The 27,119-nt window shown below is 44.9% G+C and overlaps 1 protein-coding gene and 1 non-coding gene across 2 annotated transcripts in view; both read left to right on the top strand.

Moving 5' to 3' along the window:
• LOC124613008 overlaps nt 1–23,843 on the top strand; it is a 52,231-nt gene extending 28,388 nt beyond the window's left edge. The window contains exons 2-5 of the mRNA XM_047141562.1: nt 14,119–14,221; nt 14,311–14,505; nt 21,839–22,044; nt 23,591–23,843. Of these exons, the coding sequence (XP_046997518.1) occupies nt 14,128–14,221; nt 14,311–14,505; nt 21,839–22,044; nt 23,591–23,749 (654 nt within the window). The 5' untranslated portion in view covers nt 14,119–14,127 and the 3' untranslated portion in view covers nt 23,750–23,843. The remainder of the gene's footprint in view (nt 1–14,118; nt 14,222–14,310; nt 14,506–21,838; nt 22,045–23,590) is intronic.
• On the top strand, nt 11,858–11,941 carry Trnas-gga. The gene is given in 2 exon segments: nt 11,858–11,897; nt 11,907–11,941. It is a non-coding gene; the product is annotated as a tRNA-Ser (tRNA).
• Nucleotides 23,844–27,119: the final 3,276 nt, after the last annotated feature.

Below are 27,119 nucleotides of genomic sequence, written 5' to 3'. Positions count from 1 at the left end.
GCTGTTCCCTGCAGGTATTGTTTAGAATCTCGAGCGCCACCATCATGGCAGACTGTGCAGACGTACCGTCGGCTGTCTTGCAGACTCCATAATCCCAGAAGTATTTCCACATCTCCGACAATCCTAACAACGAAGGCCATGTCAGAGACGACCGAAGTCTAATAAACTACGCTCTTCTCGTGGCACCAGAGGAATCGTCTGGCGACTAAGCTGGCCATGGAATTGGATCACTGTGACCATTCCACTGTCGTTCAAATGAAATCCAGTTACTGTTCGTACCAAAATACACAAAAAATACCCTGTATTTGAAGGTAATATTGGGGTATTAGCGTCATCTGGCCACGAAAATAGAAAGCAGGACTATCACTAGACGACAGACAAATACACTTTGTGATCAAAAGTATCCGGACACCTTGCTGAAAACTACTTACAAATTCGTGGCGCCCTCCATCGGTAAAGCTGGAATTCAATATGGTGCTGGCCCATCCTTAGCCTTGATGACAGCTTCCACTCTGGCAGGCATACGTTCAATCATGTGCTGGAAGGTTTCTTGGGGAATGGCAGCCCATTCTTCACGGAGTGCTGCACTGACGACAGGTATCGATGTCGGTCGATGAAGCCTGGCACGAAGTCGGTGTTCCAAAACATCCAAAAGGTTTTCTATACAATTCAGGTCAGGGCTCTGTGCAGGCCAGTCCATTACAGGGATGTTATTGTGGTGTAACCACTCCGCCACCGGCCATGCCTTATGAACAGGTGCTCGATCATGTTGAAAGATGCAATCGCCATCCCCGAATTTCTCAACAATAGCGGGAAACAAGAAGGTGCTTAAAACAGCAATGTAGGCCTGTGGTGTGATAGTGCCACGCACAACAACAAGGGGTGCAAGCCCCCTCCATGGAAAAGACGACCACACCATAACATCACCGACTCCGAATTTTACTGTTGGCACTATACACGCAAGTAGATGACATTCACCGAGCATACCCAACGCTTCCATCGGATCGCCACATTCTGTACCATGATTCATCACTCCACATAACGTTTTTCCACTGTTCAATCGTCCAATGTTTAAGCACGTTACACCAAGAGAGGCGGGCGTCGTTTGGCATTTACCGGCGTGATGTGTGGCTATGAGCAGCCGCTCGACCATGAAATCCAACTTTTGTCACCTCCCGCCTAACTGTCAGAGTACTTGCAGTGGATCCTGATGCAGTTTGGAATTCCTGTGACATGGTGTGGATAGATGTCTGCCTATTACACATTACAGCCCTCTTCAACTGTCGGCGGTCTCTGTCAGTCAATAGACGAGGTCGGCCTGTGCGTTTTTGTGCTGTACGTCTACCTTCACGTTTCCTCTTTACTATCAAATCGGAAATAATGAACCTAGGGATGTTTAGGAGTGTGGAAATCTCGCCTACAGACGTATGACACAAGTGACACCCAATCACCTGACCACGTTCAAAGTCTGTGAGTTCCACGGAGAGCCGCATTCTGCTCTCGCACGATATCTAATTACTACTGAGGTAGCTGATATGGAGTACCTGGCAGTAGGTGGCAGCACAATGCACCTCATACGAAAAACGTATATTTTTGTGGATGTCCGGATACTTTTGCTCACATAGTGTATTGCGGAGCTTGCATAGCTGAATAAGATAAGGTACTGAAAAGCAATTTAGAAATGGTGTTGTACTTTGTTGTACGTTGTGAAGAGCAGTGAGTCATGTTCGAAGCATTTTCGAAGAGGCTCACTATTCTATAGCTGTGTATCGTCGTTTGCGACAGATATGGGTACGAGAGTCAGTGTGGCTCAGCAGCTGTGTTTCTAACCTACCCCAGTAAACCTGGTAGCGAAATTAGATCCACAGATTAACGTGGAATCCGATCCACGTGTCGTTCTTGGTGACTCTTCACATCGCTTTGATGCAAATACAGTACTCTGTATACTGGTGACGAACAAAGTTACAAGAAAGGCTGTCATTACTGGTTCATGACCCTCAGGTAGCTAAACAACATTTGTTTTTGTTTCGCTGCTGGACGTAAAGTTATCTGAGTTTATCAAAATAAGGAGATTCTAAATGTCAGAGAAAGTCTCTGCGGCTACGACACGTGCCAGCACTGTGTCACTGACGAGGTAGGCGGCAGCCGCTGGTTCGCGGTTTAAGGCGCAGGTCAGTGCGAGATTTACTGGAGCGTCCAGGCTATCGTCGACTGGTGCTGACCTGCGGCAGGTGTCGTAGAGTAGTGAATAGGAGCGGCGCTACGTGCGGGCGGCAGTGCTGGGCCGGCGCGTGCCGCCGCCGGCTGCGGTACCGTACGGCCGGCCCAGTGGCACACATCGACGCGGAAGTGGCTCGGCCGGCCCGCGGCCGCTGGCTGCGCCGTCGGGATGGCCACGGCCGGAAAAAACACGGCCAAGCGGAGCGTGCAGCTGCCCGATCCAGACCGAGTCCGACCGCCGGTCCGAATTATTGGCCGGCTGCTGCCCCGGTTCTCTCTGCACCGCCTCACCTGCTCGCACTGCGCGCGCCCAGCTCGAACGAGAAGCAAGTCCACACTGATGCAAACAGTGAAACAACTACACGAGCAGGCGGGTGTTCTCTGCTAGTAGTGTACTTAAACTGTAACTGTTTGGTCTAGCGGTCAAATGGTAAAGTGTCCGCGTCCAAACCGTAAGGTCGTTTGATCGAATCCCGTTCGGGACACGGGATATTTCAGTCACCTCTCAGTAAAGTGAAGATTCGCCAAGAACGACACGTGGGTCGGATTCCACTTAATCTGTGGATCCCCTTTCCCTAGCAGGTTTACTGGTGAAGGTTAGAAACACGCAAATCGCCGAAGGGACGTCCAATTCAAAGACTTGCATCGTACTGCTGCTCCAGGTGTCAGCCACTCAAGACGGTATCGAACGTGTTATGTCGATTGAGTATGAATCAAAACACCGATTTAGTTCATGCTGTGGCTGTCGTCGAGTGGAAGATACGTAAACGCTAATTAAACGTAGCACCAGAGCTAAGGGACACAGAAAAAGCATATCTATGTGTTACTGTTCTGTAGATCTCGCGTGGGTGAAAAGGTAGAGCGTTCGGCCGTCGTACCAAAGATCCCGCTTTCGAATCCCACTGACTGTAATTTTTTAACTGTTTACGCATGAAACGTTTGTATGGAAGAACATTTTCGCTACATGTAATAGGACTTTTCGGAGTTTTCAGCAATGTTGTTTTGGCAGCCTGCTCTCGCTTCGTTATTTGAACGTCATGTTCAAATGGTTCAAATGACTCTGAGCACTATGGGACTTAACATATGAGGTCATCAGTCCCCTAGAACTTAGAACTACTTAAACCTAACTAACCTAAAGACATCACACACATCCATTCCCGAGACAGAATTCGAACCTGCGATCGTAGCGGTCGCACGGTTCCAGACTGTAGCGCCTAGAACCGCTCGGCCATCCCGGCCGGCTGAACGTCATGTACTTATTATCGATTTCATTATTTTATTTATTATTAATTATTAATATTACCATTGCTTCCGCACTTGTGATGCAATTGTTTCTTATTTTCGAAATTTGTGGTAAGATCCTGTGGGACCAAACTGCTGAGGTCATCGGTCCGTAAGCTTACACACTGCTTACTCTAACTTTAACTTACCCTAATGACAACACACATACCCATGCCCGAGGGAGGATTCGAACCTCCGACGGGAGGAGCCGCGCGGACTGTGAGAAGGCGCCTCAGACCGCGCGGCCACCCCACGCGGCAATTGTTTATTTATTTTGCTGTTCTGATTGTATATTCTGTAAACTACAAATGTACTCCATATATGCACTACTTTCACAGAAACGAAGCAAAAGCAGAATGCCAAGAGAACATTGCTGTAAGCTCCTAACAGCGCTTTTACAAGTCATAAACACGTCATCCCATATAACACTTTCATGCATAATACAGTAAAAAGAATTTGCTGCCAGTCGGGATTGAACCACGGACGTTTTGATGTGTTCCGTACCTTTGTATTACTTTTAATTAACGTTTACGCCCGTTCTGGAGGACTGCAGCACATATTACGAACTAAATCGGAGTTTTGGTTGATACGCTATTGACGTACAACATTCGGTACCGATCTGAGAGTCTGACATCTGGAGGTTTCGGTATGACTAACACGGAATTATTATTACCTCCTGTAACTGATTCTCGTATCAACATGTGTCACAAACTGTGATAGACACTTGCAGAATAGTTAGCCTTTGCGAAAATGCATCAAGCACGACTCACTGCTGTTCACACCGTACAACAACTACAGTACCCTTTCTAAATTTCTTTTCACCGCCTTACCTTATTCCGCTATGCAAGCTCTGCAACATTTGTATGTCTTCTTGTGGAAGACCTGCTTTCTATTGTCGCTGCCAGATGACGCTAATGAGACAATATCACCCTCCAATACAGGGATATTTTGTGTGTGAGACCCGTGGTCTCCGGTGTCTCGTTATAGAGTAATTGCATTTCGTTTGAACAACAGTGGAATGACCCCGGTGATCCAGTTCCATGGCCAGCTCAGTCGCCAGACTATTCTTCTGGGGGCAAGGGAAGAGCCTAGTTTACAAGACTCCGATCGGTACTGACGAGGCCTTCGTTGTTAGGATTGTCGCAGGTGTGGAAGTACTACGCCTAACTTCTGGGATTCTTGAGCCTGCAAGACTGCCGACGGTGCGTCTGCACGCTCTGCCGCAATAATGGTGGCCGACATTTGAAACAATACCTGCTGGGTACTGGGTACTGACAAAACGGATTTAACAAACTGTGATTACGGTGTACCGGTTTTATCTGAGAGCTGTTGCACTTCTCTGTTTTCTGTGTTGCGTATTTTTGTGATCGGATATTAAGGGTTTATCAATGTTGTAAAAGTATTTTCAGAGAAACAGAGATATTTGGAATAACAAATCGACTAAATAACAATGACATTATTCCTCTGTAGCGAGCCATTGGAGACTATGGTTCTCTTATACCAAGATATTCATAAATATCTCTGAAAATCCCCCGAATTTACGTCAGTTCGGTTCTGTATAAAATGCTGCGCCGTTCTGGCCACATACAGCCCAGCCGTGCCCAATCGACCGCCGTGTCGTCCATCAGGCAATGGCGTCTCTTGCATGCCGTATGGCGTGGCGAGCACACCGCTCTCCCGGCCGTTGTGGGGCTAGCAGACCTGGTGTCCCTACTACTCAGTCAAGTACCTCCTCAGTGGGCATCACGAGGCTGAGCGGATCCCATTCCAGTTCTCTCACAAAGGAAAAGTCCCTCGCTGTACTGGGAATCGGACCGGTACCCTACGCATGGTATCCATCTACATCGCCTCGGTTAAAGGGTGGAAACACGTATATAGTGTATAGCAAAAATATGTAGGCGAGCTTCGAGAGCACATCTTCAGGAGCGTTTTGAGGAGAGGAACCTATGTCAACCAATTAGGCTACAGGGCGTCGAGGTTATAACCAGAAACCCTGGCACTAGGCTACCTCCTCGATGTACGTTTGTACGTGGCAACCAGAACGACCTGATAATATTCATGACGTTAGGTGGCTCCTAACGAGTTCACTGCTGCCAGAATACTGCAAAGACCGCTAAGCTTTGTGACAAAGTTCGCCGGTATGTTTTTGTTGCACACTGTATATCACATACTGCTTGGCGAGAGGCACTGTTGCATCAACATTACCTGCTCTGTCTCCCATTCTGCAGTTGTACGGACAATGGAGAAATGGCTGTATGCCTCGGTACATGGCTTAAAATTACCCCTGTGCGAAATACAGGGTGAACCAGATCTCCACTGACAAGCTATCAGAGTTGGTAGTATGAACCAAAACAAGGAAAAAAGTATATAAATTAAGAGCCGAGCACTTGTTCATCTTCAGGATTGTGAAAAATATTTCTTATATTGAACAAGTGTTCTTAGCTTTTAAGGTACGCATTTTAGAGCCCTTTTTTGTCCATGTTGCAACGTCTGACAGTTTGTCGGCGTTCTGAAGAGGAAAAATAAAATAAAATAAGGTTTAACATCCCTTCGGCGATGAGGCCATTAGACAAGATGCACAAATTCGGTTCGATAAACGACGGGGTAGAAAATCGGCACTGTCCCTTCCAGAGGAACAACTATATCATTTGCCTTAAGCGATTTAGGAAACCCACGGAAAACCTAAATCAGGATGATGCAATAGCAATATTGACTGCCACCCTCTCGAATCGTTACCATAGTTTGAGAATGACTATTATCAAATACTACAATATAAGTTTCGATATTTATGCTTTCAGAAAATAAAATCAGTGTACTAAGAAACTCTGATGTAATTACGATTCTTTCTCCGTCAGATGATTCAATGAGGACTATGTATGCCGTTAAATAAAAATGGCTCAAATGGCTCTGAGCACTATGGGACTTAACATCTGAGGTCATCAGTCCCCTAGAACTTAGAACTACTTAAACCTAACTAACCTAAGGACATCACACACATCCATGCCCGAGGCAGGATTCGAACCTGCGACCGTAGCGGCCGCGCGGTTCCAGACTGAAGAGCCTAGAACCGCTCGGCCACACCGGCCGGCCCGTTAAATAACTCTTTCGCCTGGGATATTGATGGACTTCTATAACGTGTAAGATGATTATCCACTCCACACGACGTTTCTCCATAGTTTCTGGAAACTTTTTTTGTGTCGTTGTAATTGGATGTGGACATTTATCTCCAAGGTCATTAGTTAATATGCTACACTTCGTATATTCATTATAAGTGCAAAAACCTATCGTGGGATGGAATGATTAGTGGTTTCTCTTTTACATGCTAATCAATAGTTTACATCAATCTTTTCTATCTGGACTAGTTAACAATAAGACTTCGAGGATCCCTGCCTCTGTGTTTTTGAAATTTGTATTCAAGGACGAGATATCATAACGTCCAGGCATTTTTATCTTTTTATATATCGCTCCGACCGAAAAGGCCTCGGAAGGCGCAACGGTACCAACCGGCCGCCATGTCATTCTCAGCCGATAGGCGTCACCGGATGCGGATATGGAGGAGTGTGTAGTCAGCACACCGCTCTCGCGATCGTTGCCAGTTTTCGTGATCTGAGCCGCTGTTTCTCGTCAAGCAGCCCGTCAACTGGTCTCAAGAGGAGTGAGTGCGCCGCGCTTGCCAACAGCGTTCGGCGGACCCGGACAGAGGGGCATTGAAATGCAAGCCGAGCCCGGCAGCGGTTAACTTCGGCGATCTAAAGGGAAGCGATGTTACCACTACTGCAGGTCCCTACATCTCATATAGGTCTCACAATTAATTATCTCTGTGTTGTCAGAGCGTTCATTCTCTACAGAAACGAGACAGTTTTGCTCTGTAATCGCAACGCTGTGAAAGAATATTCGATGGTTTCATACAGCACGTTATTTACAAGATCACAAGTAATGCCATTCTTTTTTCAACATATCTAATTTATCAGGATCCTATTTAACCATAAGAAATTTTGCAATTTCGAAAAATCAGCAGTTTTTCAATATGCTATTCAGTGTGGAACGATTTCAGTTAGCAGCAGTTCAGTAGTTTTGTAAATAAGACCATACAGGGATACAACCATTTATCAGGTAAAGATTTCGGCTTCATGTAAGACCGATACGCTTTCCTCTCACAGAGGTTCAGATGGTTCAAATGGCTCTGAGCACTATGCGACTAAACATCTGAGGTCATCAGTCCCCTAGAACTTAGAACTATTTATTCCGGCTTTAAGCGCCTAGAACCGCTTGGCCACCGCGGCCGGCTCTCTCACAGAGGCGACCGGTTATTGTTCATAGACGAAAGACTACTACTTAAAATTTTAATGTTTCAACGAGGTTTTAAATTATTTAATTTGGTTATTAATGCTTTGATTGTTAAATGGTTGAGGCCTATTTAGTAGAATTTAGCTTCGGACCGCTCGTGCTTAGGTGTTCTTTATGAGATAAACTACAGTTATCTGAGCCTCCGTATTTAACCGTATTCTGTTAGTCCTCAAATAATCCAGCTATCTCTTTCGAGATAATCTTAGGGCTTGGAAAAAATCACACAAACGTTGTTATTATTAATAAACTTTCTTAACATGCCTCAAGCGCGCTTGTAATTGAAATTATTTGCACGCTGCATAAGTCCAGCTAAGATTAAATTACTGTTATGTACCTACTTGAGATACGCTGCTTTTTGCAAGGACTGCACTTAAGTTGAAATGAAATATATCAATGCAGCGGCGTTCCTCTGCAACGTGATGCTGTGAAATAAAATCTGTAAACTGAAGTGCGCATATTGCGTTCATTAGGCACGGAAGCGCTTCGAGATGGTTTTCCTTCTCCGTAGTGCTAAAAGCTGAAATCTTAAAGGATTTCACACAGAAAGCGCTAATCTTACAAATGACAAGATGTACTATCATTTAACAATAATAATATATGTTGTGAAACCGACTAAATGAAATATTAGTGTTTTAATACCAGACCTGAATACAGAGCTGTTCGTGGAATGGTGGTCACAAGGAAAGAGAGAGAGTATACTATATTATCTTTATACTAAGAAAGACACCAAAGGACCTGGAAGAGCAGCTGAACGGAATGGACATGGTCTTGAAAGGAGGATGTAAGATTAACATCAACAGAAGCAAAACGAGAATAATGGAATGTAGTCGAATTAAATTGGGTGATGCTGCGGGAATTAGATTAGGAAATGAGACGCTTAAAGTAGTAAACGAGTATTGCTACTTGGGGAGAAAAATAACTGATGATGGTCGAAGTAGAGAGGATATAAATTGTAGACTGGCAATGGCAAGGAAGCATTTCTGAAGAAGAGAAATTTGTTAACATCGAGTATAGATTTAAGTGTCTGGAAGTCGTTCCTAAAAGTATTTGTATGCAGTGTGGCCATGTATGGAAGTGAAACGTTGACGATAAATAGTTTGGACAAGAAAAGAATAGAAGCTTTCGAATGTGGTGCTGCAGAAGCATGCTGAAGATTAGACGGCTAGACCACATAACTAAAGAGAAAGTACTGAATAGAACTGTAGAGAAGAGAAATTTGTGGCACAACTTGACTAGAAGAAGGGATCGGTTGGTGGCGCATATTCTGAGGCATCAAGGGATCACCAATTTAGTATTGGAGGGCAGCGTGGAGGGTAAAAATCGCAGAGGGAGACCAAGAGATGAATATACGAAGCAGATTTAGAAGGATGTAGGTTGCAGTAGGTACTGGGAAATGAAGAAACTTGCACAGGACAGAGTAGCATGGAGAGCTGCATCAAACCAGTCTCAGGACTGAAGACCACAACAACAACAACAACAGCAACAAGAAGGACAAAGATTATACTCCAGGCTAGGACATCATATATATTCTTTCTTTATACATTATTCCTTGCTCTGAACACAAATAATTAATTAAATAAATAATTTTCTGATAACATTATGGAAAAACACCACAGAATGTCTTAGATCGGTACGGAAATATATATCCGTTGTTTCCAGAGTATACTCACGTCTCCTCGAGTCTCACCTTCCCTCTCCTCAAATCACCATCTTACAAAATCTTCCATCAAGTGAAATATGTCAGATGGAAATTTTTTCAATTGACCTTAGCTGTCCAGTGGAAAGAGGGTAAATTTTAGGCCAACGGAGATGGAACTCCGTTGCACGCAGTATTCTCAAATTTCAAAACCGCACTATATTCCCGCCCTCTTTGCATTTTATTTCCGTGCCCTCGCCATTACCGGAGAAACCTCGTTAATTACGCGTAAAAACTTATTAAACGCTGCCAACGGATTCAAGCAGTAGAGTCGCTAAATTGCAGAAAATCATCGTCGTTTCATAATTTACCACACAGAAGATGGTGCAATACCGTAGGAGTCACAGTCGCTCATCCTTAACGAGAAAGAAAGTAATGAGGACGTATTACGTCAGATGATTCGTTACAGTCGTGTGTATTAGCTCACAGCACAGGGATGAAACTGTGGCGTCATCACAGATGCAATACGCGAAGTGTCTGGGGTGAAAGCGGCGGCGAGTGCGCAGGGAACGTGGGAATGTTGCGGAGGGAACGAGCACACGCAGAGTGCAGCCCTTCTCTCTCTCTCTCTCTCTCTCTCTCTCTCTCTCTCTCTCTTTCTGAGGGAGAGATAGAGAGGGACATCAGCGGCGCGCTATCTCGCTGCATTCTCTGTTAATGCAGGAGTCGTTTTTCCCAAGAGCTAACACGCCAGTTCCTGCCCACACGAGAGTGTTCCGGGTCGGCTGCGAGCGTCTGGCGCAACGGCGCCGTCTCCATTGTCTACAGGCACCGACACTCTTCCCGCTTCCTCCTCTTCTTGTCGGCAGCTTTCGCGTAAAACTTAATTAAGTATCCCGTTGACACAGACGTTGCTAATGAAAACAGGCGGCGCAAGTGCCTTTTGAATTCGTCTGGGAGTTACGTGGATCCGATGTGCTGCACGCCATATGTTAACCCATACGCAGTGTGAGGATGCTGACTGCATTCGCGTTTTTTGTAACATCTCCCTGACAGAAACGAGCAAGCACTCTTCACCAACACTCTCCCCGCCAAGATACGCCTGCACAATTTGTGTCCGTGTCCCGCTCAGCACTCCCGTGTGGCGTGTTGCATAGTTAAGCAATGAGGTAATAAGTTGTTAAAGTCTGCTCATCATTAGTGTAACACGCAGGCAAACACAGAGATATGTATTCCTCCACGCTAGTTGTTACCTGGTGTTGCGGTCTACCAAAATTACGGGTTGGTTGTTTTGGTACATAAATGACGCAGTAAATGATAGGATTACCGGTAGTGTTGATAGCGTTGGTAGGGAAAGAAACACGCGAGGGCTGTTCAGAAGGAAAGTTCCGAAACCACAGTGAAAAATCAAAAAAATTTTATTCGCAACAGTTAGCCACGCCTTCCAGCTATCTCTCTAAATAATCGCCGCTCCGACTTAGGCATTTGACGTGGCATTGTACAAACTTTCCAGTACTCTCGTCACAGAAGGGAGCCCCCTGTGTTTTTCGCTAATTTTCTACGCTGGTTTGCCTTTCCTTGTTTGTGCCAAAATGTCGTCCTCGTAGCCAGCGGTTCATGTGAGTAGAGGTGAACATCGGAGGGAGCCAATTAAAGGTTGTATTGTGGGTGATCAAACATTTCCATCGAAAACGCTGCCATTGCCCCTGCAGAAAACGGCTGCCAGTTGTCTTGAAGAAAGAAACACTTGACATTTATGTTATGTGGGCTGCATAGCTTCAGGCGAAATCTCTCACCAGATCCACATACATGGCAGGAGAGACTGTTCTTTTAGGCATTCCTACGTGATCACCTTGCGTTCTGAACTGAAAAGAGTGACGTGAAGAAATGGACAGGAACACTAAAGACACTACCCAACACATCTGTGCAAAGTTCCATCGAATTTTCACAGTGGTTTCAATTTCGCACCTTATTGGACCTTACTTTCCCAATACGCCTCGTAAATGAGTGTGTAAGAGAGAAACTGAGAGCCGACAACTTCTCTTTGTTGTTCTGCTTTTTTTTGCACACAATTAGAACTTCATGTCATTCAATGTTAAATCACTGTATTTTCAATCCTGAGACGAAGTACAAATTCTCCATTCCAGTAATCACAACGTTTAAAGAACTTCAGGAGAAAATAATTCAATATAATAAACGAAGAAATAACATTTTTATTCTTCAACTTCACGTTGGTGAGACCTTACAAATGCAGCGCAAATTCTCATTAGACAAAGCTACGGCAGGAAATCGATGGTGGTGTTTTTGAAAGTACCATCCCAGTATTGACTGTAATCAAGTTAGACAAACAACGAAAACCCTGCATCAGGGCCGGCCTGAGTGGCCGAGTGGTTCTAGGCGCTACAGTTTGGAACCATGCGATCGCTGCGGTCGCAGGTTCGAATCCTGCCTCGGGCATGGATGTGTGTGATGTCCTTAGGTTAGTTAGGTTTAATAAGTTCTAAGTTCTAGGGGACTGATGACCTCAGCAGTTAAGTTCCATAGTGCTCAGAGCCATTTGAACCAACCTGCATCAGAGCGACGAGTCTCTTATCCACTATTCTGCCTCATTCGATAGGAAATACACTGCTGGCCATTAAAATTGCTATGCCACGAAGATGACGTGCTACAGAGGCGAAATTTAACCGACAGGAAGAAGATGCTGTGATAGGCAAATGATTAGCTTTTCAGAGCATTCAACAGCCGGTGGCAACATCTACAACGTGCTGACATGAGGAAAGTTCCCAACCGATTTCTCATATACAAACAGCAGTTGACCGGCGTTGCCTGGTGAAACGTTGTTGTGATACCTCGTGTAAGGAGGAGAAATGCGTACCATCCCGTTTCCGACTTTGATAAAGGTCGGATTGTAGGCTATAGCGATTGCGGTTTATCGTATCGCGACATTGCTGCTCGCGTTGGTCGAGATACAGTGACTGTTAGCAGAATATGGAATCAGTGGGTTCAGGAGGGTAAAACGGAGTGCCGTGCTGGATCCCAACGGCCTCGTATCACTAGCAGTCGAGATGACAGACATCTTATCCGCATGGCTGTAACGGATCGTGCAGCCACGTCTCGATCCCTGAGACGACAGATGGGGACGTTTGAAAGACAACAACCATCTGTACGAACAGTTCGACGACGTTTGCAGCAGCATGGACTATCAGCTCGGAGACCATGGCTGCGGTTACCCTTGACGCTGCATCACAGACAGGAGCGCCTGCAATGGTGTACTCAACGACGATCCTGGGTGCACGAATGACAAAACGTCATTTTTTCGGATGAATCCAGGTTCTGTTTACAGCATCATGATGGTCGCATCCGTATTTGGCGACATCGCGGCGAACGCACATTGGAAGCGTGTATTCGTCATCGTCACACAGGCGTATCACCCGGCGTGATGGTATGGGGTGACATTGGTTACAAGTCTCGGTCACTCTTGTTCGCATTGACGGCACTTTGAACAGTGGACGTTACATTTCAGATGTGTTATTACCCGTGGCTCTACCCTTCATTCGATCCCTGCGAAACCCTACATTTCAGCAGGATAATGCCCGACTGCATGTTGCAGGTCCTGTACGGTCCTTTCTGGATACAGAAAATGTTCCACTCCTGCCCTGGCCAGCACATTCTCCAGATCTCTCACCAACTGAAAAAGTCTGGTCAATGGTGGCCGAGCAACTTTCTCGTCACAATTCGCCAGTCACTACTCTTGATGAAGTGTGGTATCGTGTTGAAGCTGCATGGGTAGCTGTACCTGGACACGTCATCCAAGCTCTGTTTGACTCAATGCCCAGGCGTATAAAGGCCGTTATTATGACCAGAGGTGGTTGTTCTGGGTACTGATTTCTCAGGATCTATGACCCCTATTGCGTGAAAATGTAATCACATGTCAGTTCTAGTATAATATATTTGTCCAATGAATACCCGTTTATCGTCTGCATTTCTCCTTGGTGTAGCAATTTTAATGGCCAGTAGTGTAGTTTAGGTTTGATGGGATGTTTTACAACGTCCCTCGGCAATTCTCGACCCTCTCTGCCCTTCAATATACGAGATTGCCTGGTTTCGGTTTAGCTGTGATTGTTTCTTCGCATTTCCACAATCACGTCACCAACAGGAGATCTGGGCGTCTTTGGAATGGTTGAAATGTTCCTGGCTGTTAGTTGATGTTTCAAATGGCTCTGAGCACTATGGGACTTAACATCTGTGGTCATCAGTCCCCTATAACTTAGAACTACTTAAACCTAACTAACCTAAGGACATCACACACATCCATGCCCGAGGCAGGATTCGAACCTGCGACCGTAGCAGTCCCGCGGTTCCGGACTGAGCGCCTGAACCGCTAGACGGCTGTTAGTTGAAATTTAATATCTAGTGCGCGTTGGAAGTCACTGAAGTCTCCTAACAGACCCATTCTGCTGTTAGTGCTTCTCTCCTGACCCCCCTGCTTCTGTATCTCGTGACGTCTAGCGATCAATTACGCACTGCAGAGGAGAGTCTGGAGACTTTTGACTGGATAGGGCAGTGTGTAGTACGCTGTGCGGATGTGTGACGTGAGCATGTAGCTCAGCAGTGACGTCATTCGCCTGTTGCAGGTGCCCACGATGGTCCGCCGGCTGCTGCTGCTGGTGCTGATGGCGGCGATGGGAGCCGCCCAGCGCAGACTCGCCCTGCCCGACCCGCGCAGCTGCGCCAACCGTGAGTACCCCAGCCACGCCTAGCCTACACGCCCCCTCGCTGACGGCCGCGGCGCCACTAAAGCATCGCTTGTACTCCCTGTGTGACAGGCGTCCGGCACGCGACGTACCGCGACGCGCGCGGCGTGGCCCACGCCTACTTCTTCAGCTGGGAGCACGGGCCCACGCGCAGCCTCGAGGTGGACTGGCTCGACGCCAGGAACATCTGCCGCAGGCACTGCATGGACGCCGTCTCCCTAGAGACGCCTCAGGAGAACGAGTTCATCAAGCAGCGCATCGCCAGAGGTAACGCTGCTAGCTGTGGAAGCAGCAATCCCCGGCACGGAATTTATTTGTATTGAATTACAGGAGGTCCCAAATCCATAGGCTCAAAATTGTACAGACGGTAGAAGATCCAGCATCCTCCCGTTCGAAGACGATAAGCAGTATAAATAGTCTAATGGGCCAATATCTAACTATTAGGTGCTACTAGTCGAATTTTCACATTTTTCTCAAATATCCTTTGCGCAGGTTCATCATGATTTTTATTTTTGTGCATATATCCTGGTAGATGGCATTGTGGTGCTACAGAAGAATGCTGAATATTAGATGGGTAGATCACATAACTAATGCGGAGGTATTGAATAGAATTGGAGAGAAGAGGAGTTTGTGGCACAACTTTAGAAGAAGGGATCGGTTGGTAGAGCATATTCTCAGACATCAAGGGATCACCAATTTAGTACTGGAGGGCAGCTTGGAGGGTAAAAATCGTAGAGGGAGACCGAGAGATGAATACACTAAGCAGATTCAGAAGCTTGCACAGGATAGAGTAGCATGGAGAGCTGCATCAAACCAGTCTCAGGACTGAAGACCACAACAACAACAACATCCTGGTAGACACATTCAAACTGCTCCTACAGCGAAAATGTTCTTATTTTTTCATCAGTCTTCTGAGACTGGTTTGCCCATCCTCTGTTATTTGTATTAAGGGGGGTAGGACGTCAAACTGGCCGACTTGGAGCAGGAGAGGCATCACACGACATTTTAATTTCCAGTGTCTATACTTTTACAAATATGTTCATAAAACTTTGTCAGAATCACCAGGAAGGATTCAGGATTCACACTCATTGCAGTGGAAGTTCGAAAACATAACAAAATAAATTTTTTTTACGTGCGAAATTTCATCATTTTTTCATTTACTAATGGCTGCATTTGTTGCTATAGGTACACTTTTCTTCATAAGTTAGAGAGATTCTTCGATGAATTTTGCACAGCATACATACCATACTTACAGGTGTATGAAACTCTAGAATTTATTTAATTTATGAAAAAACAAATGAGCTGTTGTATTTTAAACTTCATCTTTAGAAAAAACACAAATTTTGTAGTTAATTACCTCAATTTTTACCACAGTTTTTAATAGATTTGGAAAATTCTAGAGTTTCATATACCTTTAACTATGGTTTGTATGCTGTGTAAAATTCATCGAAGAATCTCTCTCACTTATGAAGAAAAGTTTACCTACAGCAACAAATACTGCCATTAGTAAGTGAAAACGATGGTGAAATTTCACGTGTAAAAAAAAATCATTTCGTTATGTTTTCGAACTTCCACTCCTGTGAGTGTGAATTCTGAATCCTTTCTGGTCATGCTGACAAAGTTTTTATGAGTTTCTTTGTAAAAGTAGAGACAGTGAAAATTAAAATGTCCTGTGGTGCCTCTCCTGCCCCCAGTCGGCCCGTTTGACGTCCTACCCCCTTAAGGGGACCACACCATGTTTCAGGTCGAAAAAACTGATTTTCGGTTTTCAATATATTTCGATAGATTAAGGTTTTATTTAAGTACTCTGAAAAGGATTTTGCTGAAAAAAATTTTTTTCGTTCATTTAAGGAATATTTTCCTACCACGTGTGTTTATGTGCCACGCCCACTTTTCTGTCACCCACTTTTCCGCATATATTTTAGATCTTTATATCCCCTACATTGCACGTTAGGGATTTTTTTGTACTCCCGAGTGTGTTGGCTATCCTTGGAATGCAACGGTCGGTATTATTTTGTTTCTGTTGCTTGTAAACAACACGCTTCCAAACACGCGGTTAGTTTTGTTCAAGTCTGATTGCGACTACTTGTCATAGAAAACTTGCAGGTATACTATGGACAGGCAATTAGGAGAAATAAAGAAAAGCTGGAGGCAATGAAGAGAGATGTTTGGGCCATATTCTTCCATAAGTCCTCTACTGACGATAAACCATGTCATGGATTGTGTCCATCAGGAGAAAATTCGTGGTGCAAATACAATAGGGCTCAGGCAAAGGAGAATCTTATTCTCACCAGCATTCTCTTCCTGCTGATGTTACTGCAGCAATTAAACCTACTTTCAGAGACTTGGTTCATACTGACCTTCTAAGGAAATGTCTGCATGGGCAGACACAGAACCCAAATGATTGTTTCAACAGCATAATTTGGAACCGCCTTCCTAAAACTGTATTTGTAAGCATGCATACAATGAAACTAGGAGTTCATGATGCTGTTATTACATTCGGTTGTGGTAATATTGGAAAGTGTTGGATACTGAAAAAGCTGGGAATTAATCCCTGTGAAAATATAATCACTGGACTGCAACATTGCGATAAAATGAGAATAGCTGATGCAGACAGGTCTGCATCTAATTTGGCCAAGAAAGCAAGACAAACATCCAGGAAGGTGAAAAAGAAGCTGGAAGAGCTGCTAGAGGCCAAAAAAGGGCCATAATATGGAGCAGGACGGTTTTAATTAACTGTAAATAACAAATTTCAAAAGTTTTTTCTTTAAAGACAGTTTCCTGCAAACTAAAATTTTCAGTACATATGCCCCATTATATCAGAAACTATCATTGATAAATGAATGAAATTTTCAGAGACTCTGCATAGTAAAAAAAGCCACCTCTATTACTACATTCATTAATGTTCCCCCATTAGGAAGCTCACAAAAATATTTTCTGCAGAAAAAAATATTTTTTGTTAATAAATTTAAAAAAGTACTTCTTAAAAACTGTAAAATGGATAAAGTAGGTTTTAGTACAGTTGGCTCTATTAGCATCATGTAACATACGGCAAAAATATTAAGGTCCTGCATCAAATAGTTTTTTTTTCAGAAGTGGGTCAAATACTTGCCTAAATTAACATGGGTTATATAGGCAGGGTGTGGTCCCCTTAAAGGGTGATACAGCTACCCCTACCGACGTCGTTTTATGCAACCCGCAATGTTATATTTGGCTCTCAAAAACCAAGCGTGAAATTTTCATATTCTCTCGATCACTACGAGAAAACTATTAGTTCAACACAAAAAAAGAACAGGTTTTTTTCGTAGGAAATTTAATGTAGTTAATTTTTGTAGTGGAATATGTTTTCGCTAGAGGCCGTAGTTTCGAGTTATTCAAGAGAAACGTACAAACACATCCCCACTCCCACACTCAGCCCCCACAGATCAGGATTTACAGAATGTCCTTCATGGCACTCCCTACCACTGCACAAAAATTTGCGACTGTACAAATTATTTTTCACATTCGATCTTTTTTTATCTTCACTGACTGACTTTACTACGCCACAGGCTTGGTTCAGTACTTACAAAACGCAAAACTGACGTTTGTGTAAATTCTGCCCAATAGCTTTGTGAATTTTATAACAGCATAAAATAAACAACTACATCGTTGTATTCGTCAGGCCTTCAGGCTATGAGACTACTGTGCTTGTAAGAGTTAAATTTGGATTGAATCGTCAACGTAAGTAGTTTTAGTGTAACGTGTATAAACCTGGCTTTCCTTTCGTAGCTTCATGGGCACTTTTAAATTAATTTTAACGAAACAGCCGCCAATATTGCTGGCATAATCAATAGAAACAGAAACGATCGAATATCGGTTATAGTTCGAGTAGCAGGAAATTTTTGTATAGTGTTAGGAGGGAGTGCTACGAACAACATACTAGTAATCTTGACTGGTGATGGACTATTGTGAGGGTGTAGGTGAGTTTCAAGGTCACTTTTGTACGTTTTTCGTGAATAGACCCAAAACTGTGGCCTCCAACGAAAACGTATCCCAATATAGGATTTATTAAATTTACTACAAAAAGGTCCTGTTTATTTTTTTGCACGTCTAATATGTAGTTTACACGTAACGATCGAGAGAATATGAAAATCTCGTACGTGGGGTTTGAAGACCAGGTATAACATTCCGCTTTGCACAAAATGACATCGGTAGGGACAGCTGAATCACCCCGTATATTCCAATCTCTATCTTCCAAACACAATTTTTACCCTCTACATGTTCACTGATACTTAACATATATCCTATCAGCCTGTTCTGTGGGGAATCTCGTCATTTTTTACCTTATCAGTCTACCTAATTTTCAACATCCTTCTACACACCACATCTTAAACGTTTATTTTCCATTCTGCCCCCCAGTGCATGATTCACTTCCGTAGTATGCTGTGCGCCAAATGCAGTGCCTCAGAAATTTCTTCCCCAAATTTCGGCCGCATTTGATGCTAGTAAACTTCTTTTTGGCACTGAATGGCCCGTTAATTTGTACTAGACTGCTTTTTATGTTCTCCTTGTTTTGTTCGTTATGTGCAATTTTGCGGCAGAACTCATTAACCTCTTTCGTGGTTCCTGTTTTAACGTTAAGTTTATCGCTAATCTCATTTCTGCTACTCCTCATTACTTTTATTTCTCTTCTGTTTACACTCAGTCGATATTCACTGCTCAGCAGGCTGTTTCATATTAAGGAATAATATTACTTATCCCAAACATTTGCTTGATAAGAACAATACTAACTTGTAGATTTTGTCTATATAAAATTAAAAAGTAAAAAAAAACTAAAAAAATACAGTCCGAGACGGAAACACAATTCCTTTTCCTTTCTGTTTTTAAGAAAAGAAGTATACAAATTAGTATTAATCTTATTAATCATGCCATCCCCCCAATTAAAATTATTGTTCAGTAATTTAAGTGAGGGAATTGTCACTGTAGAAACAATGTGAATTTGTCTATTGTATGCTACAACCAGAAATGATCCAGTTTATTACAAATGACGATCAGTAGCCATACTATATTCACCAAATATGCCTTGGAAGAGAAGCCTCCCAACCCCCTCCCCCCACCATCGAAATAGTTGTTAAGTGTCTTGCTTCCACACAACAGCTACACAGCTTCACTATAGGTCAAATTGTTTAAGGCAAACTACGGCAAAAATTATGGCAGTATAAATTAGTAACGATTTATAATAATTTTCGGTCTCGGAAACTGACATACGGCCGGCAGAGCGGTGTGCTCACCACATGCCCCTCCGTATCCGCATCCAGTGACGCCTATGAGCTGAGGATCACACGGCGGCCGGTCAGTACTGTTGGGCCTTGACGGCCTGTTCGAGAGGAGTTTAGTTTTAGTTTAGTTTATAATAACTTTAATATAAATTATACATTACCTTAACTTGACATGGAAGATGGTGCGTGGCAACGTAGAAAAATGTTCTGTTGCACTGAGCAATCTTTGAACACTGGTCTAACCCTAAATCCAGTGAGAGATGATTTCTATAAATCGTAGAATGTCCACTAGGGCTTTTCTGGATGACTACCACTGGTAAGCCCTGAAGCTGTCTTGAGGTATGCTGTTGATACTTTCGAGCTAACTTTTGTTATACCCTCTAAGTGGAGCCGTGCGTCCGCTTATATCCACTTTTGGCGGATGGATACTCACTTGGGAATTATTTCAGTGACTTAAGCTTGTTGTGTGCTCCCTCTACGGCGTCTGACCACAATAATGTTGCGTCTCTCTGGTGGCTGGCCTTCCCTTGTGCGGCATTTCTGTGTACGGCTATGTACAGTATCTGACGGGCACGGCAATCGTTTTGAACAAGTCTGAATTTTTGTAATTTTAGCATCGTGACCATAACACAATCTAATATATTGCTAGACTTGTTTAAGAATGTGGACTTTCGGAATTTTGTCAGGAAAGCTTTCCGCTTGTACCGTAATATAAACGAACGTCTCTCGAAAAACACCTCTACTTTCTCTCCCTCTGAGTCTCCTCTCTTGATACGACTTGCTAAAGGTCCCAAGCCTTCGGCAGTTATTGAGGAATTGGCCGAACGAGGGATTTATAAGGGACCCCTTTCCTGCGTAAACTACACTTTCTTGGAAATTTTCTAATCAGTCTCACATTGTTATTTTTATGTGGGCATTCTGCCTTAAATAAAAACTAAACAACGCCCGAACAGGCCATGAAGGCGTAACGGAACCGACCGGTCGCCGTGTCATCCTCAGCCCACAGGCGTCACTGGATGCTGATATCGAGGGGCATATGGTCAACACACCGCTCTCCCGGCTGTATGTCAGTTTTCATTCTTCCTTAAATGGCCCCACCAAATAATCCAAAGCACTTGGGGGTTGCGACTGTTCACCAATCCCGCATACAATGGGTTCCATTTCAGTTAGAACTGTGCCTATGAAAAATAATAGTCGTAGATTATGTTCACAAAATCACTCTACTTAATCAGTCCTGGATCACCCACCGTGAACGTCGAATTTGGCCCCATCCGATTTCTGGTTGTTCCCCATATTGATCATGGTAATTGTTCCCCCTGAATCGAAACACATACGAAATCGTTTTAAAAGTTTTTGAAGCAATCAATTACTGTAGTTCTTTTTTGGAATTCCACTTAGCACTGCAGTTCAATTTTTTTAGATGCCCGTACTTGCGTCATAACGGTGTCCATTCACTGCCATCAACAATTTGGGGAACAGCCAGAAATCTGCTGGGGCGAAACCCGGCGTATACGGTGGGTGGTCCAGGACTGTGATCCATTTTCTGGCCAAAAACTTTTAACAGTCTTTGCTTTGAGGGCTGGGGTGTCGTCATGTAGTGGCAAACAGGAACCTGCCTCTTGGTATTCGGGTCGTATTCGACGAATTATCAACCAGAAACATTAGAGCACTCAAAAATCATTGTATCGCCTCACTGCTCCACAGCCACTTTACGACGAGTGTGAGACACGACCTGTTACATTCGCGGCCAAGATGCCTGTTGCAACAATGACATGCTACACAGCGGTTTGTGAACCTTCAAGGATAGTAACGCTGTAGCTCGCCACGAGATAGAACGCAGTTTGGAATTTCACACTCATGGTCCTAACGGAACTGGAACGCACTGCATTCGAACTACGTCCACTCTTCTACGTCTGTTAAAGACTACGGCGCAGAAGCCAGAGATAGATGTCGTGTGTGTGTGCGATTTTGGCTTTGGCTTCGCTTGGCTTGCCTGAATGTTTTTGTGTTGATTACTTTAGAAAAAGGCTTTTTGGCCGAAAGCTCACTAGTTTAGCAGTCTTTCTGTCGGGCTTGTCCGCAACTCAATATCCCCAGTGTATAATGAGGAAACATCTATTCTTTTCATTATATTGTAATTATTTCACCCTGGATTTTCCATTGTTTCATATCAGATTAGGTAGTTATTTTACTGAAACGCGTTACCATATGTGACTCTTCAGAGATGGACTTACTGAAGTGACAGCTGGGTTTCTCCAATGTATATATGTCACAGATCAATTCCCTAGGTCGCATATGAGACGTGCCCATATTGCTGGACTGAGTTTTGTCGTTGTCGGCAGGTAACGTGCGGTACATCTGGACGTCGGGCCGCAAGTGCAACTTCGCTGGCTGCGACAGGGCCGACCTGCAGCCGGCCAACATCAACGGCTGGTTCTGGTCCGGCTCTGGCGCCAAGATCGGCCCCACCAACCAGCGCAACACCGGCGACTGGAGCTACACCGGCGGCTTCGGACAGGCGCAGCCCGACAACCGCGAGGCCGCCCAGGTGAGCTACCCACTCCGTCACTCGCTCTCACGCTGTCTACTTACTAATTTTGGCAAGACCAGGGCCCCTCTTACATCTAACCAGACACGCTACGTATGAATATTACGTTCACATATCGTCGCAAGTGTTACAAATAAGTTTACATTTAATATGTCGCGCAACACTTACAAGTAATTACAAGGTCCAGTCACACTAATGTGACCATGTGTCAAAAGCCTTTCGCAGCGCAGACATGCAGGGAGAGCGTCAAATTAAACTGTGGGAGGTACGACCCGTGGCTCTACCCTTCATTCGATCCCTGCGAAACCCTACATTTAAGCAGGATGATGCACGACCGCATGTTGCAGGTCCTGTACGGGCCTTTCTGGATACAGAAAATGTTCGACTCCTGCCCTGGCCAGCATATTCTCCAGATCTCTCACCAATTGAAAACGTCTGGTCAATGGTGGCCGAGCAGCTGGCTCGTCACAATACGCCAGTCACTACTCTTGATGAACTGTGGTATCGTGTTGAAGCTGCATGGGCAGCTGTACCTGTACACGCATCCAAGCTCTGTTAGACTCAATGCCCAGGCGTATCAAGGGGTTATTACGGCTAGAGGTACTGATTTCTCAGGATCTATGCACCCAAAGTGCGTGAAAATGTAATCACATGTCAGTTCTAGTATAATATATTTGTCCATTGAATAGCCGTTTATCATCTGCATTTCTTCTTGGTGTAGCGATTGTAATGGCCAGTAGTGTACTTACTCACAGCAGTATATTTAAAGAAAAAGAAGAGGGAAAAAGAATGATATTTTCACTCTGCAGCGGAGTGTGCGCTGATATGAAACTTCCTGGCAGATTAAAACTGTGTGCCCGACCGAGACTCGAACACGGGACCTTTGCCTTTCGCGGGCAAGTGCTCTACCAACTGAGCTACCGAAGCACGACTCACGCCCGGTACTCACAGCTTTACTTCTGCCAGTACCTCGTCTCCTACCTTCCAAACTTTACGGAAGCTCTCCTGCGAACCTTGCGGAAATAGCACTCCTGAAAGAAAGGATATTGCGGAGACATGGCTTAGCCACAGCCTGGGGGATGTTTCCAGAACGAGATTTTCACTCTGCAGCGGAGTGTGCGCTGATATGAGACTTCCTGGCAGATTAAAACTGTGTGCCCGACCGAGACTCGAACTCGGGACCTTTGCCTTTCGCGGGCAAGGAAGGTAGGAGACGAGGTACTGGCAGAAGTAAAGCTGTGAGTAGCGGGCGTGAGTTGTGCTTCGGTAGCTCAGTTGGTAGAGCACTTGCCCGCGAAAGGCAAAGGTCCCGAGTTCGAGTCTCGGTCGGGCACACAGTTTTAATCTGCCAGTAAGTTTCAAGAGGGAAAAAGCTTAGTAGGGTTCAGCATGTAACCATAGCAACAAATTAATTTGTTGTATAATTGTAAAATGTCTCGTTCCGCATCATCGCGATTTATCGAGCAAAATCATCTATGGAATATGAAACTTGCTAACCAGCCGACTGCGGCAGCGCGCTGAGCTGAGAGGGTGTGCTGTGTTGCAGGGCAACGACGAGTCGTGCCTGTCCATCCTGAACAACTTCTACAACGACGGCGTCAAGTGGCACGACGTCGCCTGCCACCACGTGAAGCCGTTCGTCTGCGAGGACAGCGACGAGTTGCTCAACTTCGTGCGCTCCCGCAACCCCGGCATTCGCCTCTGATCTGATCCGCGCTCTCTCTCTCTCTCTCTCTCCTTCTTTTGTATTATTTGTCTATATTATTTAAATACACAATAAACTATTTTTAATATATTAACACCGTGTCTTGCAACCCTGACTTGTATTGTATGCATTGTATGTTAACCGGGGACCTAGAAACGACGGAGAGGCTCCGTCCCCGCCGCAGCCGCAGTGGTCCACAACCCCACGACGACTACCGCAGTCCACTTCACCCCTCCGCCGCCCCACACCGTACCCAGGGTTACTGTGCAGTTCGACACCCCTCAGGGAACGTCTCACACCAGACGAGTGCAACCCCTATGTTTGCGTGGTGGAGTAATGGTGGTGTACGCGTACGTGGAGAACTTGTTTGCGCAGCAATCGCCGACATTGTGTAATTGAGGCGGAATAAGGAGAACCAGCCCGCATTCGCTGTTGCAGATGGAAAACTGCCTAAAAACCATCCACAGACTGGCCGGTTCACCGGACCTCGACACAAATCCGCCGGGCGGATTCGTGCCGGGGACCAGGCGCTCCTTCCCGCCCGGAAAGCCGTGCGTTAGACCGCACGGCCAACCGGGCGGGCCAGCCCTCACTTCCTATGTTCCATGTCTGGGGAGCCCTGGAGAGATTTATGGCTTTGCTTCGTCACATTCGTGATGAAATTAATGAATGAAAAAGGCAGGGTACCATTGTTCGTGTGATAACTCTCAATCATGTGGAAACAGAGTTGTTGATTCTTGTCGATGATCACACGCCTACCTACAACTCTATCATTTCTTCCTGCAGTTTATGAAGTAAATTAGGGTTTACCAGAAAGATCTAACTGTATCTCTGACCGCTCAGCGTCGGATCTCGCAACCTACAGCAGGAGTTTCAACAGTGGCGTGTTTGAGTGTTAGGGACAGGGGAAACACTACAGAACGAATAACAAAAAGGCTACTGAAATTCATATAGTGACCTTAGACACATGAGAAAAGGCGAGGCGCCTTCAAAGTGTGAGGAAATCCATGAACCCACATTTCTAGATTCTTCTGCCACAAGTAAGCATTCCAGAGAAAAAGACTACATAAAACAACACGGTGGGAACTCTATCCAGCACTTAGGAAAATGTATTGAGAAAGGGTAAATATGGAAGGAATAAGAACGAAGTGACTGGGCCCCTCAGATTAATAAGAGAGCAATTTTATTTCTTTCTTTCAGTGTTCAGTCGGACGTGAAATTGAAACCACACTGAAAATCCGATGAATCTTTGCGCAGATAAGTTGCACAGTGTTTTTACTATGCCTGTCGATCTCGTCACGTCGCACTTTGCACTTCTGAGTGTACAGTGAGCACGTAAAGATGCCTAGAACGGTGGTGTCTCCGGCCAAGTGTAAAGTGCGTGCTGTAATTCGAGGTCTTCATTCTGAGGGATTTCGCCTTATTCCGTGCAGCCGACACAACAGAACTATCAAGCGTGACAACATAGTGCAGCAAAATGGTTCAAATGGCTCTAAGCACTATGGTACCTAACATCTGAGGTCATCAGTCCCTTAGACTTAGAACTACTTAAACCTAACTAACCTAAGGACATCACACACAACCATTCCCGAGGCAGGATTCGAACCTGTGACCGTAGCAGTAGCGCGGTTCCGGACTGAAGTGCCTAGAACCGCTCGGGCACAACGGCCGGCCATAGTGCAGCAACGCTGAAGGAACTTTGAAACAGGATGTACAGACAGTCATGATGCAAGCAATCAGGGAAGGTTGGGGGCGCCAGCCCATGATCTTGGTCAGCGAGTGGATCGCGTGATTGTAGAAAATCATCTACGAAGGGTGATTGAGAACAAGCGAAGAGGAATGTCCTTCTTCCTGTCAATGCTCGGCTGCACACTGCAGCTGCAACAAAGATGCCGCTCCTGCAGCGGTTTCGATGAGAAGTACTTGATCACCCACCGTACAGGCTGGACTTGGCTCCCTCTGATTTTCATCTCTCTGCTCACATGAACCCCTGCCTATGAGGCCAGCATTCTGGCAGAGACAACGACCTGCAGACGAGCGTAGTGTGGTGGCAGAAATCACAGGCGGCTGCGTTCTATAACGAGAGTATCTTCAAGTAGGTACCACGCTTCGACAAATGTCTAAGTCGGGGCGGCGACTATGAAGAGGAGTAGCTGCAAGAGTAGCTAAATATCGCAAATAAAATATTTTTTATTTTCACTGTGTTTTGCATTTTGCGAACGATCGTACCATGACAAAAAAAAAAAATTCCCCGTAGATACGAGAACGAGGGTAAGTGCTACATGGGCGTGCTGTTGGTAGGTTGCTTGCAGAACTGGATGCGACTATTCTTACAGCGATAATGGAAACTGCGTGTTTCTTCTTGAGGTACGACCGGATTACTATCGTGAATTTCCAGTAAACATCGGACTCCTAGGTAATGAATTTCAACTCATGTTGCATCTAAGATGGTGGTAGGCTTCACAATCAGTCGAAGCCAATCAGCCGCGACTAGAGCTTCTTAGTTAGCTGGAGATAGTGCTCCATCGGTTTTATTGCCCTACTCGGTGTGCCTCCCGAGAAAAGTATAGTCCGCGCTGCCAACCTTATAGGGGAGTCAGCACTAATCTCTCCTGCTGCGTTAGTGCTGAGTAGCAGGGCCGAACTTAGGTTCTTACGTTGACTAGCGAGAGTGGCGCAAATCCAGAAACGTGGCCGAAAAGGCGTTCTTCCGCGCCAGCGTGGCGAGGAAGCAAGTTTGAACGCAACGGCTCCTTTCTCCCTTTTTAACGTACCGCGCCATGTTGGGACAGTTTTAATAAATTGATATCCAGCAGTCTCAAAATTATCCAAACCTTCTCATCCTACGCTCCTTATCCTTGGTAGCATTTTGGTCAGTCAGAAATTGAGGGGAGGATTAGTTTTGTGGCGCAAATTTGCCCATCATATTTACTAGCTCATTGATTAAACATGCAATCGACTTGTGGTTGTCGTCATTGGGTTCGTAACTTCTCATACAGTTGGCATCCGTGATTAAAATTTATATTCATTATTATTTCGAATCTCATCCTTAGTAAGGACTGGACGAAACGGTTTTTCGGACACCTCCACGCGTATGCGTATGAGATCCAGAAAAATCTCAGGTTCAAACTCTGTTCTCAGCACCTGAAACTCTCAAAACGCTACTGCTTTCAGGCAACATGGACTCATCGACGAAAGGACCACAGCTTTTCTCAGCGATTTTCAAAGAATTTAATGGCCACTTTTTACTTTTTTATGAAACACTGCAAGAACAAACATTTTTTGTACAGATGGTTTTATTGTTCCTTCAAATACCTGCATTGGAAATTTATACACATCTGCGTGCATTCGAACCAATTTAGTAACATAT

Source organism: Schistocerca americana, chromosome 4, assembly GCF_021461395.2.
Source record: "Schistocerca americana isolate TAMUIC-IGC-003095 chromosome 4, iqSchAmer2.1, whole genome shotgun sequence".
Classification (NCBI taxonomy): domain Eukaryota; kingdom Metazoa; phylum Arthropoda; class Insecta; order Orthoptera; family Acrididae; genus Schistocerca; species Schistocerca americana.
Note: the sequence above shows the minus strand (reverse complement) of the source record. Positions and strands in the feature narration are given on the sequence as shown.